This window comes from Garra rufa, chromosome 7 (assembly GCF_049309525.1).
Source record: "Garra rufa chromosome 7, GarRuf1.0, whole genome shotgun sequence".
In the NCBI taxonomy this organism is placed as follows: domain Eukaryota; kingdom Metazoa; phylum Chordata; class Actinopteri; order Cypriniformes; family Cyprinidae; genus Garra; species Garra rufa.
In genome coordinates, this window is record NC_133367.1 from 21,108,779 (window position 1) to 21,126,167 (window position 17,389).

The 17,389-nt window shown below is 39.5% G+C and overlaps 1 protein-coding gene across 1 annotated transcript; it reads right to left on the bottom strand.

The window, feature by feature from the left end:
* Window positions 1-935: 935 nt before the first annotated feature.
* LOC141338540 (aryl hydrocarbon receptor-like) lies at window positions 936-16,661 on the bottom strand. The gene is made up of 7 exons (XM_073844114.1): window positions 16,537-16,661; window positions 14,649-14,782; window positions 12,424-12,626; window positions 11,977-12,086; window positions 11,242-11,383; window positions 6,019-7,516; window positions 936-2,931 (listed from the first exon to the last, which is right to left on the bottom strand). The coding sequence occupies exons 1-7, from the start codon at window positions 16,652-16,654 to the stop codon at window positions 2,770-2,772; spliced, it is 2,367 nt and encodes a 788-aa protein (XP_073700215.1). The 5' UTR covers window positions 16,655-16,661; the 3' UTR covers window positions 936-2,769.
* Between the last annotated feature and the right edge of the window lie 728 nt (window positions 16,662-17,389).

Here is a 17,389-nt window from a genome sequence, read left to right on the forward strand (position 1 = left end):
TCATCTCTGCTACTTTCAGTGCGTTAGAATATTAAAATGAATCCAAACGTGATTTTTTTAAATCAAATATGATTGATTAAAAAACAAAAACATGGCAAACCATTGACATGAATGACAATTTCTAAGCAAACAGTAAAACACTTCAAATTCTGGAAAGTAAATTTACCAGTATGGCACCATGTTCTTTTTATTTAAAGTGTAAAACTTCTTCTTAAAATTTACAAACAAAACACACAACCTGAAAAAAATTATACAATATTTACCTCAAAAAACATCTCTCTAGCAGCCTACATCTTGTGCCGGAAAAAAATGTAAAACCTTGTTAGGTTGCAGTGCTCTTTAAAATAGTGCTTACAACAATATGAAATATTTTTTTTTTGACTATTTACAAACTCTTAAAACATTTTGTAAATGATTGTCTTATTTTCTCATATACGTGTTAAAGAAATTTGAATCCATAGTCGAGCCATTGGTACAGTACATCTTATAGGAAATGTCTGCAAATACATTATATATATGTATGTATTTATAAAAGAAACGTAAAAACAAAGTGGCTGGCCTGGAAATTCATATTCTCTGTGACTTCATAATACTATCACATTTAACAATATTATTCATTAAACACCTTGCAGCACCTTGATGAAATATTCTTTTTCTTTTTTACTGCTTTACAATATACTCAACACATTCAACAATGCACGCTTCCAGAATCTCTTTTCAGGGACAAAACAAACCTGTTTTTTGAAATGCTTGGTCTCATGTCAAACGCATAATAATATGAGTTACCCATAATTAAAAAGACAGTAGATTGTACTAGCTGGCACCTGGTTAACTCTTACAAATCATTATGCGTTTGTCACAAAACTGGATTGGTTCTGGATTCACTATACACATGAACAGCTGTATCTAAAAGGTAAGTTGATCAAATCTAGAATCATCTTTCCGAAATCTAATCTCTCGAAATGGGTTCAGATCTACAAGTGACATCTACAAAGGAGTCTCAGTCTTTTTCGTGCTGCTATTGACATCGCACATAATTTTTCTTTAAACTGTCAGTAAATGGACGGTAACAACCTTGCTTTTTTTCCCTAAATAAACATCAGTCATTTACTGCATTTCAGAAAAATCTGTTTTGTACGAGCTATACGCTGCATAAACTGCATAAACATAACATGATTTACAGATGTTAATTATGAATGAGGCCCAATTAATGCCAACACACATACTTACACACAACATGCACCTGTTACAGACAGACCATCTCAAATAGTGATCAACTGCATCTGCCAACTAAAGAAACTTCCCTGTGTCTTACAAATCAACAGTAATTAAAAGCGTAGTTCACCTAAAATGAAAATTACCCCACGATTTACTCACCCTCAAGCATCCTAGGTGTATATGACTTTTTTCTTCCAGACGAATACAATCAGAGCTATTTTAAAAAATGTTGTGGCTCTTCCAAGCTTTATAATGGCAGTGAATGGGTGTTACGTTTTTGAAGTTCAATACAGTGCATCCATCTATGATAAAAGGTGCTCCACATTGTCCTGAGGGGTTAATAAAGGCCTTCAGAAGCGAATTGATGTGTTTGTGCAGGAAAAATATTAATATTTAAAACTTTATAAAGTGTCATCTCTAGCTTCCGCTAACTGTCATATGTACATTTAGGAAAGAGTGGAATTAGAAGTACAGGATAATGATTTGTAAAGAAAAATGTTGGAGAAATCCGATTAAAGCCAAGAGGAGACTGGTTTTCCTTTGCTGTAAACAAAACTCTCACTGGAGTTTACGCTACGCCCACATCCTACGTCAGTTAGCGGAAACTAGAGATTACGGTTTATTATTATTTTTCTAACACAAATGTATCAATTCACTTCAGAAGGCCTTTATTAACCTCTGGAGCCATGTGGAGTACTTTTTATGATGGATGGAGGCACTTTATTGAACTTCAAAATCTCAACAGCCATTCACTTCTATTATAAAGCTTGGAAGAGCCAGGGCATTTTTTAAAATAACTTCGATTGTATTTGACTAAAAGAATAAAGTCATTTAGACCTTTTTCCTGAGTAAACGATGAGCGCCGCCATTACAAATTCTAACGTCAGATTGAATGCTTTTCTGTTCCGGTTTCCATAGGAACCCATTCAAATAGCGTCCATCTGTTTTTAATGTAGATAACGTCCGCTGCTTTGTGTCATCTACACACTCATTAAAGTGAGGCACTGACAAATGACGGTCATTGCGACATTGCCAAGTGATGGCGCTATGGAGCCATGTGCTTTTTAAAAACATTTTAATAGGTTTAACATAAGTTTACTAGCTCGGAATATACCCTAATTTGACTAGAAACAATGCAGACCAGAAATGCAAAGCATTCTTTCAGTTAAGAGTCGGACTTACTTCCGTGTTCAGGAAAAATGTCTATACACCTGGGATGGCTTGAGGGTGAGTAAATCATAAAGTAATTTAAATTTTTTGGGTGAACTATCCCTTTAATTACACTGAGAGTAATAATTTAAACATAATTGATACATAATTAATTCATCATTAAAATAATTATATAAATGAGAGTGCTATCATATTAACTTGAGTGGAGAATTCAGCAACTGGTTCGATATTCCAGAGGTCAGCCTGGCTCATTTTAATTTAAATAAAAATTTATTCAAGTGGCTAAGCAAACCTAAAACAATTTTGAATATTTTATATTTTACATGACAGTCTTTTTTGTGATTGATGGCATCTTTTCGGACGGATCTGTATTGAGTGTGTTCAGAGGTAGAAACCAGTGGTCTGAGGGTCTGGAGGCGGTGGGAGTGGCTCAGGAAGTGGGTGAGGACTGTTGCCAGGTGTGGCCACTGCATTGCCGTTGGGAACCAAACAACTTCCTGTGTAGGCCACACTAGCAGAGTTGAGTATAAACCCCGTCTCCATCTGGAAGCAAGCAAACAAGAAATGATAGAAGTATTAAGCTAAACGGCTAAAAGCTATCTAAAAGCTAACAAAGGACTTACGATTTTGCAACGACATAAGGGTGAGTAATTAATGACAGAATTTTCATCTTTGGGTGAACTATCTCTTTCAAAGTCATATAGTTTAAACACAGAATAAAAATGAGCAACTGTGACCTTTCATTAGCATTAGAGCAACTTCTTAGGTATTGACCCAAATTACAGAGCTCACTTACGATGCTATCTTACAGAACTAGCACAGTGGTTGATTCTTAAAGCAGGTTAGCGACAGCTGGACAGCAGATGTTGTGTCTGTTGGGGTAATTTAAGGTATACTGACATTCACCAGGATCACAATCAGAAACAAAAACTAATTCCATGCCGTTTTTGGTCCAAATCTCCAAACCCAACCATCTCATGACGGAAACATACCTGTGGGACCTTTTTTGCAAGATGCAAAATAACCTACCACCCCATATGTTTTGTGACATAGTCGATGTGAAATGTCCACTGGGTGGCGCTAAAAGAGTGTTTGTTTCTTTATTGTAACAGATGATTGTACATATGGTACGTTTTATGTGACATTGATTTTTTGCGTATTACTGAAGTTCTGACATGAAATGTCGATTGAGCGGCGTAACTCTTAATGCGTGACATTTTAAAATAACGTACCATGTGCAATACACCTAAACCTACCCGACAGTATGAACAAAAGCGTATGTGGCGTAAAAACACAGTCGCAAGCCAGCTGTATTAGCTTGTTTTTCAATCTCTCATCTTTCAGCTTGTTCAGTGTGAGTCATGATTTTCACGGGATTCGTACCCCAGGATTCCGTATCATAAATCCAATTCCTTGCTGGCTAAGCTACCGAGCGAGCTTAAGTCTGGAAAGCGAAACATATGGAGCTGTAATCATAACTGTGTACGAAAACGATTACAAGTGCTTGGTGTTTTACCGCCTCCAGTGTTTATTTCTGTTGGAAACTGCAGTGATATGTATCTTATTGGTACGTATTTGGCATCTTGTGAAAAAGTTCCCACTGGTACATTTTCGTCATGAGATCAGGCAGTCCAAACTTTAAAGATTAGGTGGGTAAAAACATCACTTGGCATAATTAGTCAATCCATGCTATTTTACCAACTCATAATTGACTCATTGTTCACATTTGCAGATGATAAGTAAATCCTTGGCTATATCACAAAGCTCCTATAGTTTAAAACAGTTTCAAACAGTATTTGAAAGTGTAGTGTTAGTATGCATGAGGTAATGTTGATGCTGGATTGTAGGTCATGGCGGCTCACGCCTGACTGGGCATTTAAGCTCTATTCTCTTTTCAGCTGAGAGCATTGACCCTGAACACATACAACTCAGAAAACCCGAAGCCTAGAATGTAGTGCTCTTTCTCTCTTGCCTTGCCCTTCCATTGAAGATTCACTTTTGTAAACTCACCATTTCAATTTCAATACTATTTTTAACTGTACTTCCCTCATCTCTCTTGAGGGATTAGTTATTCACCAAATTTGTCTTAGCAGGCACTGCTAAGCATCTGCAGAAAACACACTCCCTACATGTGGAACAACAGCATGGTGCCCTACATGTGGAAAGGCAAGATCGTCTGGCTAAATGAGTCCAGACAGGGGCCCATGGTCTCTGAATATTGCCTGCTGCATGAGCGGTCCTTTTGTGGAGGCTACTCTATCTCTCGTTCATAGCCTCAGGCTTCCCTTTTACAATGGACTAGATGCTACAGTTGGCTGCCACCACTATAGCGGAAAATTCTGTCTGATGCTGGTGGGTTGACCTGGAAGCTTACACTTCTAAGCTGAAGATTACGATCTTAATCACAGTCACCATAATAAAGCAACACAGCAGGAAAAGCAAACATCCACCTGTATGGGGCCCCACGGTGAATCTCCAGAGACTGCCAAGACTTTGTACTGTAGGTCTGTCACTGTGCATTATGCAATCTCAGAACATTATCCGTGACCTATTAGGTCTTGGCCCCTTATACAGAGCACAATTAGATCAGAGTGAGCATTTAGGCCAATGGAAAAAAGATCGAGAATTATGGAGGGGGTAGAGTGGGGCGTATCATGCTTTGAAGTCTAGAATATCCTTTAAACTACGATACTAGACAATCCGAGTTGTTTCTACAGCACATACACATACAATCAGAAGTTGGGAAGGGTGGTCAAAAAGGTCCTTATCATGACGTGAAATTTTAAAGAGTTAGTTCACCCAAAACTGTCATTAAACTTATTAACTTTGTCATTACTTACTCACCCTCATGTCACTCCAAACCTGTAAGACCTTTGTTTATTATCAAAACAAAAATTAAGATTTTGTGTTGTTGTTTTAGTCAAAAAGTATTCTTGTAGCTTTATAAAAATAAGGTTGAACCACTGTCACATTTTATCGATGTCCTTACTACTTTTCTGGGCCTTGAATGTGTTAGTAACATTGCTGTCTATGCAGGGTCAGAAAGCACTCGGATCAGGCTTACCATTTTTGGTTGAACTAACCCATTAAAGACATCATGATACAATCTGGACAAAATTTCTAAACTAGCAATCTATAATCTTTACCAGCTTCATAATATACCTAAAAAAGAGGTTCTGCAGGGGTTTCTAATCCTAAGAGTTGGATTGGAAACTACAGGGGTACAGCAATACTGGTTTCCCCTTATCCAGGGGTGCCTAAAATCAGTCCTGGAGGGCTGGTGTCCTGCAGAGTTTATCTCCGACCCCAATAAGGCACACCTGAACAAGGTAATCAAGCTCCTACTAGGCATGCTAGAAACTTTCAGGCCGATGTGTTGAGGCACTTTGGAGCTAAACTCTGCAGGACATCACCCTTCCAGGACCAAGTTTGGGCACCCATGTTCTAGGACAACATTCCTTTCAACTAATTAGTTTTTAGGATTAGGGGCTTAATGACATTTGAGATCAGGAGTTGAGGGTGTACTTTTGGTTTTGAATAAGGTTTGGCTATTATATGTTTGTTTGATACAGGAGCTTGTCCAACTTGGTTAAATCACATTGCACAACTATATCCTTCCTTAATTCTTACCTTACTGTGGGTGGCATCATGGGTCACTTTGGAGCTATAATCTGTCAATGAGGAAATGTTCGAAGGTGGGGCTAATCCCAGGATATGCTCCAGAGATGAGTTCTGTTTGGTATAGGAGGCGTAATAAGTGGGTGCGACCTTTGGCTGCTGCTGTTTCTGATAACCCTGCTGATAGGATGAAGACGAGGCCACAGCTCCCTGAAACTGCCTTACATCCCCAGTTGTATTTATATTCATTGTAAACTCCACCCCTGAATTGGCAGTCATACTGTAATCAACATGTGTACTAACTGTTTGTGTGTGTGCTATCTGGCCATTAGGAAAACAAGGTCCATTTGTGACCAACTGATTTGTGAAGTTGTATCCATGCCACTGGGGATCATTGTAGACCCCGTTCGGAGGGGCATCACCACCCACAGTTGTTTTCTGTTGATATTGGAAAGGGTCAAGCAACTGGTTGTGCTGCCATTGCTCTGATTGTGCTTTACTAGTTCCTGTTATCTTGTCACCAATTTGAGAGTTCAAGTTGGCTTGTGTGTGTTCAGGGACCCAGTGTCCATTGGGTACTGAGTTCACCAACAAAGTATCATGCTGGTTAAATGTAGTTGGCTCAGAGTCTGCGCTAGACGCCTGAGGTATTGGTGCCTGGATCCAGTTCTCGGATGTGTGGCAAACAGACTGGCCATTGAGATGTTGCTGCATACGCTGTGAGAGATGAACTATTGGTGTTATCTGTTTTTGTGGCCAGAAAGGTACGTGAGAAGTAGACATTTGAGAAGCAGAATGGGAAGCAGAACATGGCTTAGGGGGTTCGACAGAACCTAATGCCTCTGCAGGGTTTTGAGCATCTGTTGAGTCCTTAGTTCGGTTCTCCAGTGAGTCTTGGACGTAGGAGAGGATTTCGTTGTTGGTGAGAAGATCATTCAGAGATGGGATGTAATCCGGTTCCATCTCTACCTGGATCATCCTCTCATCCAGAAGCAGCAACTCTAAGTCCTCTGCGTTGAGCCCAAGGTTTTCCAGGGCACTAAATAGCTCACTGTTGGAGCAGCTTTCCTCATTTCCCAGGGACAGAGAGTCTAATGTTGCCAGTAGTGGGTCAAAACTTGATGACTCCTGTTTTGAGACTGCAGTTACACTATTCTGCACTGGATTCCAACTTTCATTTTCCACAGAGGAAGAGAAAGTGCTAGTTTCTCCTTCCTCACTGAAAAGGCTACTGTGGAATGACATTCTAGGCTCCGTAGCAGGCTGACAAACATAAACAGACTCGTCCTGTCTCATCATGGCTCCCAGCAGAGAACTTGGGTCCACGTCATCCTTTGAACTTTTGTCCACTTTGCTCTTTTTGGTTTTGTTGTTTTTGCCTTTGCCCTGAAGGGTGTCGGGGAAGCCTGGCATGGGGTAGCTGATTTGGTACAGCAGGGCCTCTCCAGTAGCAAAGGTGAACGGAAGATGCATAGATCGCTTCCTCAAATGCTCTCCGCCCTCTTCTTCTCTGAACAAATAAATAACAGAATGTTGTCAGTGGATGTAAGAAGTACTTTCATCAAAATCTTGCCATTTAACAGTTCAAAAGCGAACACTATCATGATAATCAACTACATATATTTAGTAAATTATTAGTGCAGAAAGTTAAATGGATATTAGCCATAATATATGGGACTGGTATGACTCAGCTCGGCTCGCTTTATTTTGGCTCGGTTTGTTTTTCCACTGCAGTTTAGTACCGTTTTAATGTGGGTTAGATTATAGATGATCATTATAGTTGTGCCACCACCTCTTCTGCAAACTTATTTTTTCAAGTTGTGTGTGATGATCATTTAATGCAAGTAATTTTAAAGCAAGTCATGGGGCAGTTGTGGCCTAATGGTCAGAGAGTCGGAAACCCGAAGGTTGTGGGTTCAAGTCTTAGTACCGGCAGGAGTTGTAGGTGGGGAGAGTGAATGACCAATGCTCTCTTCCACCTTCCTACCTCTACAACTGAGGTGCCCTTGAGCAAGGCATTGAACCACAATTGCTCCCTGGGCAAGTATGGGTTGCCATACTTTGTTGATCATTCACTCCCCCACCTACAACTCTTGCCGGTACTTGGCAAAGTCACTTGAAAGTGCAAGTGAAAGTGATGTTACATGTGTCCCATACACCCCCGTAGCAGTGGGCAGCCATTTTTGCTGCAGCACCAGGGGAGCATTTGGGGTATTGACAGAGCCGGATTAAATAAATTGACTACACTAGGCAGGATGCATTTTTTGGGCCCCCCTCCGTCGATGTTATTTATGAATTGAAATCTGAAACTTACCAAAGTTACTAATAAAAGTTAATTCACATTCTACATAGCCTAGTCTTTGGTTAAAAATTGGTTGTTGTATGCCAAAATAAGTCATGTGTTGTATATAAAACAGTCTATCAGACTATTTTTTGATATTCATTATTTATACATTACACGGCTCTATTAAATGATATTAAATTATCCTCATTTTATCCATTGGGAGTGTCATTGTTAAGGCAGTAGTACCAGTAAATAACCAATAGGTGTCAGTAGACTATGTAAACAGAGCAAATAAGTTTATTAAGCAAAACGATATTGCGTACACACGGAGCCCCTTACGTCACCTGTAGAAGAAAAATAATTAATCCGTGGGGACGGTTTTGCAATTCGTTCCCTCAGTTTAAACTGTACTCACGAGTTCTTAAACTGTTCCCTCAGTTAAATAAATAAATATAAATCGTGCCCATGGATTATCAAACCGTACCCACGAATTTCCAATCCGTGAGCTCAGATTTTGTAAACCGTACCCTCAGATTTTGAATCCTTACCGACAAATTTATAATCTGTGCGCACGCTTTAGCAATATGTTCCCACGGGTTTGTAAACTGCACTCACGGATTTGTGATGCATTGTATTGCATTTATTAAACTTTATTTCTCATAGTAGGCTATGAGACCATGGAACACTGACAAAACAGAGTTTTAGCTTTATTTTATTTATATTAATCACCAATAGATTAGCTGCTAAAACACCACACCTGTGTTCTATCCTATTGGTTATTATTGGAAAATAAACGCTAAAAAGAAGACTGTTTGGTACGGAGCCCCTTACGTCACCTGTAGAAGAAAAATAATTAATCCGTGGGGACGGTTTTGCAATTCGTTCCCTCAGTTTATAAACCGTACTCACGAATTCTTAAACTGTTCCCTCGGTTTAACAATTCATGCCCACGGATTAACAAACCGTGCCCACGAATTTCCAATCCGTGCGCTCAGATTTTGTAAACCGTACCCTCGGATTTTGAATCCGTACCCACAAAATCATAATCCGTGCGCACGCTTTCGCAATCCGTTCCCACAGTTTGTAAACTGCTCTCACGGATTTGTGATTATGATAAGCTTTTCACCCAGAGTTAGATACATGCTGCACTATTAATGTTATTATTAAATAAGGCCTATTATTACATTGCATTTAGTTTGAGAGCAAAGGAATGGCAACATAACCTGTACATTATTTGTTTTGTATTGCTTTTTACCTTCTCCTCTCCAAAACTCGTTTTTTTTTTAATTCAGGTAATTTTATATTTTGAAAAATATTATATAAAACAAAGCCGTTTGAACAGCGCTCTTCACTTATTATTTTATTTTGGTACCATGACCGCACTTACAAAACAGGCTTCTTTTTATCGTTTATTTTACATTAATAACCAATAGGTTAAAACACAGGTTTTTTTTGGCAGCTAATCTATTGGTGATTAATATAAAATAAAGCTAAAAACTCTGTTTTGTCATTGTTGCATAGTCTCATATAGCCTACTGAGAAATAAAGTCTAATAAATGCAAAACAATGCATCCAGCATATAAACACGTGTCCTGGTTGAATTTGGGGGCGGGGCCACAAATCCGTGAGAGCAGTTTACAAACTGTGGGAACGGATTGCGAAAGCGTGCGCACGGATTATGAATTTGTGGGTACGGATTCAAAATCTGAGGGTACGGTTTACAAAATCTGAGCGCACGGATTGGAAATTCGTGGGCACGGTTTGTTAATCCGTGGGCACGAATTGTTAAACTGAGGGAACAGTTTAAGAATTCGTGAGAACGGTTTATAAACTGAGGGAACGAATTGCAAAACCGTCCCCACGGATTAATTATTTTTCTTCTACAGGTGACGTAAGGGGCTCCGTAGCTTTGTAAGTGCGGGTCATGGTACAAAATAAAATAATAAGTGAAGAGCGCTGTTCAAACGGCTTTGCTTTATTTAATTTTTTTCAAAATATAAAATTGCCTGAAAAAAAAAAAAAAAAACAGTTTTGGAGGGAAGGTAAAAAGCAATACAAATCAACTAATGTACAGGTTATGTTGTCATTCTTTTGCTCTCAAACTAAATGCAATGTAATAATAGGCCTTACAATTAACATTAAATGTGCAGCATGCTAATGCTACGCATTCCAGGCAGGTTTTTGAGCTCGTAAAACACGACTTAAAATCACGACTCACGACTTTGTAGCGTTCCAGGCAAGTCACGCCAAACTGCCTGGGCACATTTATGAATTATTATTATTTTTATATTATTATTAATTTGATTGCAACGTTATATTGTCCATATGCTCTATTTTTCCACCGTGTACCACTTGCATAAACACCGCACGCATTAGGGCTGATATTGTATGTTACGTCAGAACTCGTAACTGGGAGTCCATCGATCTAGTACGAGTTCACAAGTGGGAAGTCACGGGTTTGACTGCCGTTCCAGTGCACTTTCACGGGTAGAAGGTTGGAAAAACACGGGTTACGGGTTGCCTTGAACGCGGCATAACTCTGGGTGAAAAGCTTATCACAAATCGCTCTGTATGGCTCTGACTGGCTGGCGTCGCTCTATACAGTCATGGGCTGGCGTTAATATGACAATGTAACAGTCTATGGTTAAGATAAACATCGTCACTATTTTTAGTTAATTAATAAATATTGAAATAGATTGTAGATAGGACATTTGTACATTAAAAAAAAAAAAAAAGGGTCCCGCTGTCTGGGCCCCCTCCCGCCAATCGGGCCCTAGGCACGTGCCTAGTTTGCCTTTGCGTTAATCCGGCTCTGGGTATTGAGGGTGAAAAAGAGCGGTGGACGAGCACTTCAGAGCGCTTATTCACTCCCCCCGCCTACGATCCCTGCCGGTACCGACTGCCTCTTGATGTTAGAAAATGGAAATGGATACAAAAGTGCCAATACTTACACAAGCGGCCTCTGGGTGGCAATGATGTAGTCAGGCTTGCCATTTTTGTAGACGAGTCTAGCATTAGATTGTACCCATTTCCAGCGGTTGTCCTTTGTAAGCAGTCTAAACACAGTCAGGCCGCTTTCTCCAGTCTTGATCACTACAATAGACAATGGAACAGTTTGTAAACCAAGTTATTAGTTAAAATATACAAACCCCATTTTCGGCTTTGCACCTTTTTTCTACCATAAACTGATTTTACTGGATTTAAGGCTCTAGCTCACAAGGCTCTACTCCTAACGTCAAGGATTTATCCAATCTCCTCCATAATCTATGGGATTATGGGAAAACATTCCTGCTCCTGTCTCTTGCTCTCTCTGTCTGTCTCTTTTCCCCTAGTTCTTGCCGTAGACCACCGTAGAAAAGTCAGAATTCACCAAATCCACACCCATACAATTCACTTCCTGTCATAACAACTTACCTCTTGTGAACCACACTGAATGAGAATACTGTCACTTGTTCGAGCATTTGAGGACAGTGCTAATGTCTTTTAGTGTCACTAGTTAATTTTAGAAACCAACCCTTGGGCAAAAATGTCAGCATGCATAAACAGAAAGACAGCTCATCATAGCTGTTTCTTAATCTTCATATACTTCAGTCAATCACATTACTAGTTATGTAGCATCTTCAACATATGTTCTTAAACAACAAAAACCCCAAAATGACAAATCTGAAGAAATTGTAAAATCTTACTCCTGACATGGTTCTCGGCACAGTACAGCATATCAGCTGCATGGATGAACTGGTACCCAGTACCTCGAACTCGCAGCTCTGCCTCGGTGTAGCCAAGAACAATTTTCCCCCTAAAACACAGGCGAAACCAAAATGAGTGATTTTTATATCATTTTATATTGTACTTAAGAAGATATACAGTGCCTTGCAAAAGTACCCATTCAATTGAATTTGCCACAGGTTAACTTCACTCAAAGTGTAGTAACATCTACAAGCAATATGAATGCTCCTGAGCTAAATTTCAACTGTACTAGATAAGGGTATGAATACTTGTGCAATGGAAGCATATGGGGTGTAGATTGATGTGGAGGAAAAAGGTTATTTAAAGCAGTTTAACATTAGGCAGCAACAAAGGGTATGAATACTTTCGCAAAGCTCCGTATATAGTGTATATACATTGTATATTACTTAGCATCACAGGCCATTGGGGTGAAGTCCAACTTATGTTTGGTTCTGAAAATCATGTTCTTGGTTCGGATCTCCATTATGGAAGGAGGCTGTAGCGGTGTCGCAATGGCAAACAAGGCGAGCTGGGGCGGCATTTTGCCTCCGTCATCCAATCGTCTGTTCTGCCCATGCAGGAATTTTAAACGTCCTTGAAGATTCAGGGCCTTAATGGTGCATAAATGAAATGGACATTGGAATATCTATTATAAGAAAACAACAACAACAACAAAAAAGGCATAATGTGAAAAACAAATGTGGAATTTAATCTAAAAAGAGCAAATAAACAAGAATAATAAAAAAAAAAAAATCATGTCAATCATGGATTTGCATGAAAGACGTACATAACCGACACACGTAATATATGCACATACACAGCTGGAGCTGATGATTTTGTTGGCGTACCCTTGGCAAATCACATAATTTGTCTCTGACTCATTGTGGGCAATAGACCTCAATCAGGGTCATCTATGAATGGAGGCTATGACCTGTCCAGAATGTGTCATATTTGAATGTTTGTTTGTTTGTGATTGGTTAGTCAACGTTATAGACATTTTATTCTGATTGGTGGAGATAATAACATCCAAGAGTGGGAGTTTTACATAAAATGGAAAGCTGGAAAGCTCCCTTGACAACCTACAGTTGAAGTCAAAAGTTTACATACACCTTGCAGAATCTGCAAAATGTTAATTATTTAACCAAAACAAGAGGGATCATACAAAATGCATGTTATTTTTTATTTAGTACTGACCTGAATAGATATATACATAAAAGATGTTTCCATATAGTCCACAAGAGAAAATAATAGTCCCTTGTTTGTCCTGAACAGTTAAACTGCCTGTGGTTCCTTTAGGTCTCACAATCAGGTTTTTCAGCATTTTTGTGTATTTGAACCCTTTCCAAGAATGACTGTATGATTTTGAGATCCATCTTTTCACACTGAGGACAACTGAGGGACTTATATGCAACTATTCAAGAAGGTTCAAACACCCCCCCCCCCCCCCCCCCGGCTCTTAATGCATTGTTTTTCCTTCTGATGCATCAGTGAGCGTTCTGTGAAATCAAAATCATACAGTCATTGTTGGAAAGGATTCAACTGTATTTTAGTCATTTTATTTCTGAATGAGCTGTTTCTTTAATTCTTGTAAATAATGTGGCGTTGTATGTAATGCCTGATTTAAAATAGTTCTGCTTATGTAAGGCTAAACAACAAATGCCTCAGTTCGTTGATGACTTCACGAAGTATTGATACAAAGACATGCATTCACATACACAAAGACATTTGTCAAACTATATTTCATTTGGCGCTTTCAGCATGACTTTCCAGGTTGGAGGCGTGTCAAATAATCAAGCTAATTGGCCATAATTATGTTAAACCTTATTGTGAACCTCCCAAGAGAATCTAACGGTTACATTCAAAAAACGTCAAGAGGACAACAAACAAAAAACGTAATGGAAAAGAGTTTGAAGTCACTCATATTTCTAGCTCATGCTAATCAAAGTCTCTGAGCACATGGGGAGACCCCTGTTAGCGGTCCGCTCCTGACAAGCTAAGCGCAGTCATGCGATTCTTGAGGGAGATGGATTTTTGTAAAGATGGAGTGAACGGAAAAGAAAGTAAAAGAGAGAGACTGAAGCAAATAAAGGGAAAGAGTACAGAGAATCCTGCAGTAGTGAGCTTTGCACGCATACGTATCTCTTCACTACCGCATTGCCAAGATTAGCAAAGAAAGAGACAGCTGGCTGGCTAAAGAGAATGAATGGGAAAAACCCTTTCGGAATAAAGACAGCTGAAAGCGTTGGTGGTCACTCTCGCACACTATACTATAGCTAAAGCCTGGCTTTCTTCAAATTAGGTTTAATTTGTGCTAACAAGAACCGGTTCTCGCTATTTTGGACAAATTACAACCTGTTCCCAATGACCCCGTTGTTCCCTTAAAATGGATTACGGAGGTGTTCCAACAATTCAGATCTCTGTGGCTGCCAGAGGCGCAATCCAAAACAAAGTTAGCTGTGCTAACCTACATACTAACTTACTCTGTAATCTGGAACATCAGAGCTTAGAGTCTTTGAATAGCAAGATATTTTCCATCATAGGCCACTAATATTCCAATCTGAATAAGACGACGAATGACGTTCATGTGTGGGTTTTGAGTGCAAAACGAATGCTTTAGCTATTTGACACTGACCAGGAATCCGGAAGAATTGTCTAGGAGGCATCGGAAACGACAAACAAAATTTCTCTCCAGGAAAGAAGAGTTTTCAGGAGGCAGCTGGTCAGGGCTGCAAGTCACCAGTGACAAGTTTGGGACAGGATCTCCATCTAAAAGAAACAAAAAAAGAACTTCGGTAGCATGTCTACATTTTTTCAACCATGGGCATCATTGGATTATCCATTGACCTCCGTTTCCGTTTTCAACCTTTCTGTTTGCTGTTATCCCTAATTAAAATGGACGTTTTAGCGACCATAACATTTATTTTGCAACTGCAGGAGCTTCCACTAAAGGTCAAACCACTCTCCTCCTCTCATTTTTCCCCAAAAGAACTCTCTCTTCTCTTATGGTCTTTCTTTCCAAACTTGAGAGCTGTAAACTATTCATTTAAATATTCGCCTAAGCACGCAATTCACCGGTATATTAAAACATCAGCACTGCTACATGGTCGTGTAATATACAGTCCAGCCTGAAATTAATTATACTCCTGGCAAATTCTGACTTAAAGTTAGTTTTATTCAACCAGGAAGTCTTTTTTGACCGGAAATGACACAGGCTTCTCCCAAAAGATAATAAGACGATGTACAAGAGGCATCATTGTATTTCTCAGCTTTTATTTACATTTGAACAGAAAGTGGCATGTCCAAAATTATTCATACCCTTTGCAAACTGTCACAGTCTATGGGAAAATCCAAAGTTCTATACCATTCCAAATAGTCCAAGCTGTTCTAGAGCATCCTAATTACCCTGATTCATTGGAAACAGCTGTTTTAATCAACTCAACAGGTGAAAAACAGAAGCTCTCTGCTGTTTCCTGCTGAAAAAAACAGCATATGCTGGTTAGGTTTGTTTTGGTGCTGGGATGCTGATTTTAGCTGGTTTATGCTAGTGTTTTAGCTGGTTTATGCTGGTCTTTTGCTGGTTAATGCTGGTCCTTTGCTGGTTTATGCTGGCCCTTTGCTGGTTAATGCTGGTCCTTGACCAGCAACATGACCAGCATAAACCAGCAAAGGACCAGCATTAACCAGCAAAAGACCAGTATGAACCAGCTAAAACACCAGCACAAACCAGCTAAAACCAGCATCCCAGCATCAAAACAAACCTACCCAGCATATGCTGTTTTTTTCAGCAGGGTTGGTTTGTGGACAGTCATGGCTAAGACAAAGGAGCTCACTGAGGATCTGCGGTTGCGTATTGTGGCTGTTCACAAGTCAGGAAATGGTTATAAGACCATATCTACATGTTTTGAAGTTCCAGTGGCTACAGTGCAAAGTATTATAAAAAATTACAGGACCCGCTTGACCTTGCAAATGCTCATCTGGACAAAGAAGAAGACTTCTGGTCTTCTGTTTTATGGTCAGATGAAACAAAAATGGAATTGTTCGTCCACAATGATGTAGCCTTCATTTGGTGTAAAAAAGGAGAAGCCTTCAACCCTAAGAACACCATCCCCACTGTCAAACATGGTGGTGGAAACCTAATGATTTGGGCGTGTTTTTCAGCCGGTGGACCAGGGAACCTAATCACAGTAAACAGCACCATGAAAAAGAAGCAATACATCAAAATTCTCAACAACAACATCAGGCAGTCTGCAGAGAAACTTGGCCTTGGGCACCAGTGGACATTTCAGCACGACAACAACCCAAAAGTGGTGAAGAAATGGTTAGCAGACAAAAACATTAACGTTTTGCAGTGGCCCAGCCAGAGCAAACTTGCTGGTTGAATAAAAGTAACTTTAGGTCAGAATTTGCCAGGGGTATGAATAATTTCGGGCTTGACTGTATATAAACACTTTTCTTCAGAATTTCAGGCAAAAGTAACTTAATATAGTGCTACTATGATATAAAGCAATATATTTCCTGACCTTGTGGGGATTCTTCTGTCTGCGTGCTGGTTGCAGGCGGGTTCAAGGCCCAGTGTAAGTTGCGTCTGAAGGCCTGCTGGTCTTCAGTATGAATGAGTTCAAACACATTTTGATGCATTACATCCGTCTGGGTGGCCGAGGGACAAATAAAGAGGAACAGTATGAGAGAATTGAAGGGGTCCTATCCGAACAGATTGCAAATCATCTTAAATGTCCTAAAAATCCGTGTTTTTATTGTTGTGATTATTATTTTTAATTTTTTTTTTTATGATTTTGATGATATTATGATTTTAATTCTTTTTGTGTACAGCACTTTGAATAACCATTGTGTATGAAATAAATAAACTTGCCTTGCCTTGCCTATTATGCTTGTTCACTTTTTGAATTTTAGCCAGTGTGTGGTGTGTATGTTTGGGCATAAAATACATCTAAAAAAGTTTCAAATCTCAAAGTCCACTTTAAAGGGAGATATTTATTTAAAAACAAAAAAACCTTTTCAAGAACTACAACGAACGGCTCCTTTGAACTACAGTGTTTGTTTTCCAAATGCTTTGATGTCACAATGTGGTCCATAGGAATATCATTCAAATAAATCCCGCCTACGGAAATTTGAAGCGTTGGCGGGTAGGGAGGGACGAGGTGGGGGATTCGCCTAACTTTAGCGATGTAGCATGGACAGCTGCTTCTGGGATGCTTCAGCGAGCTGCAGTTTGGCTCGTATAAATGTGAGCATTGACTAAAGTGTCCGCGAACTGCTAGCCTGCTAGCTGCGGAGCCGTGGCTGATGTAAACACAAGTATTGACTAGAGTGACGATCATCGGTGTCCGCATATTTTTTATTAAAAATAATTCT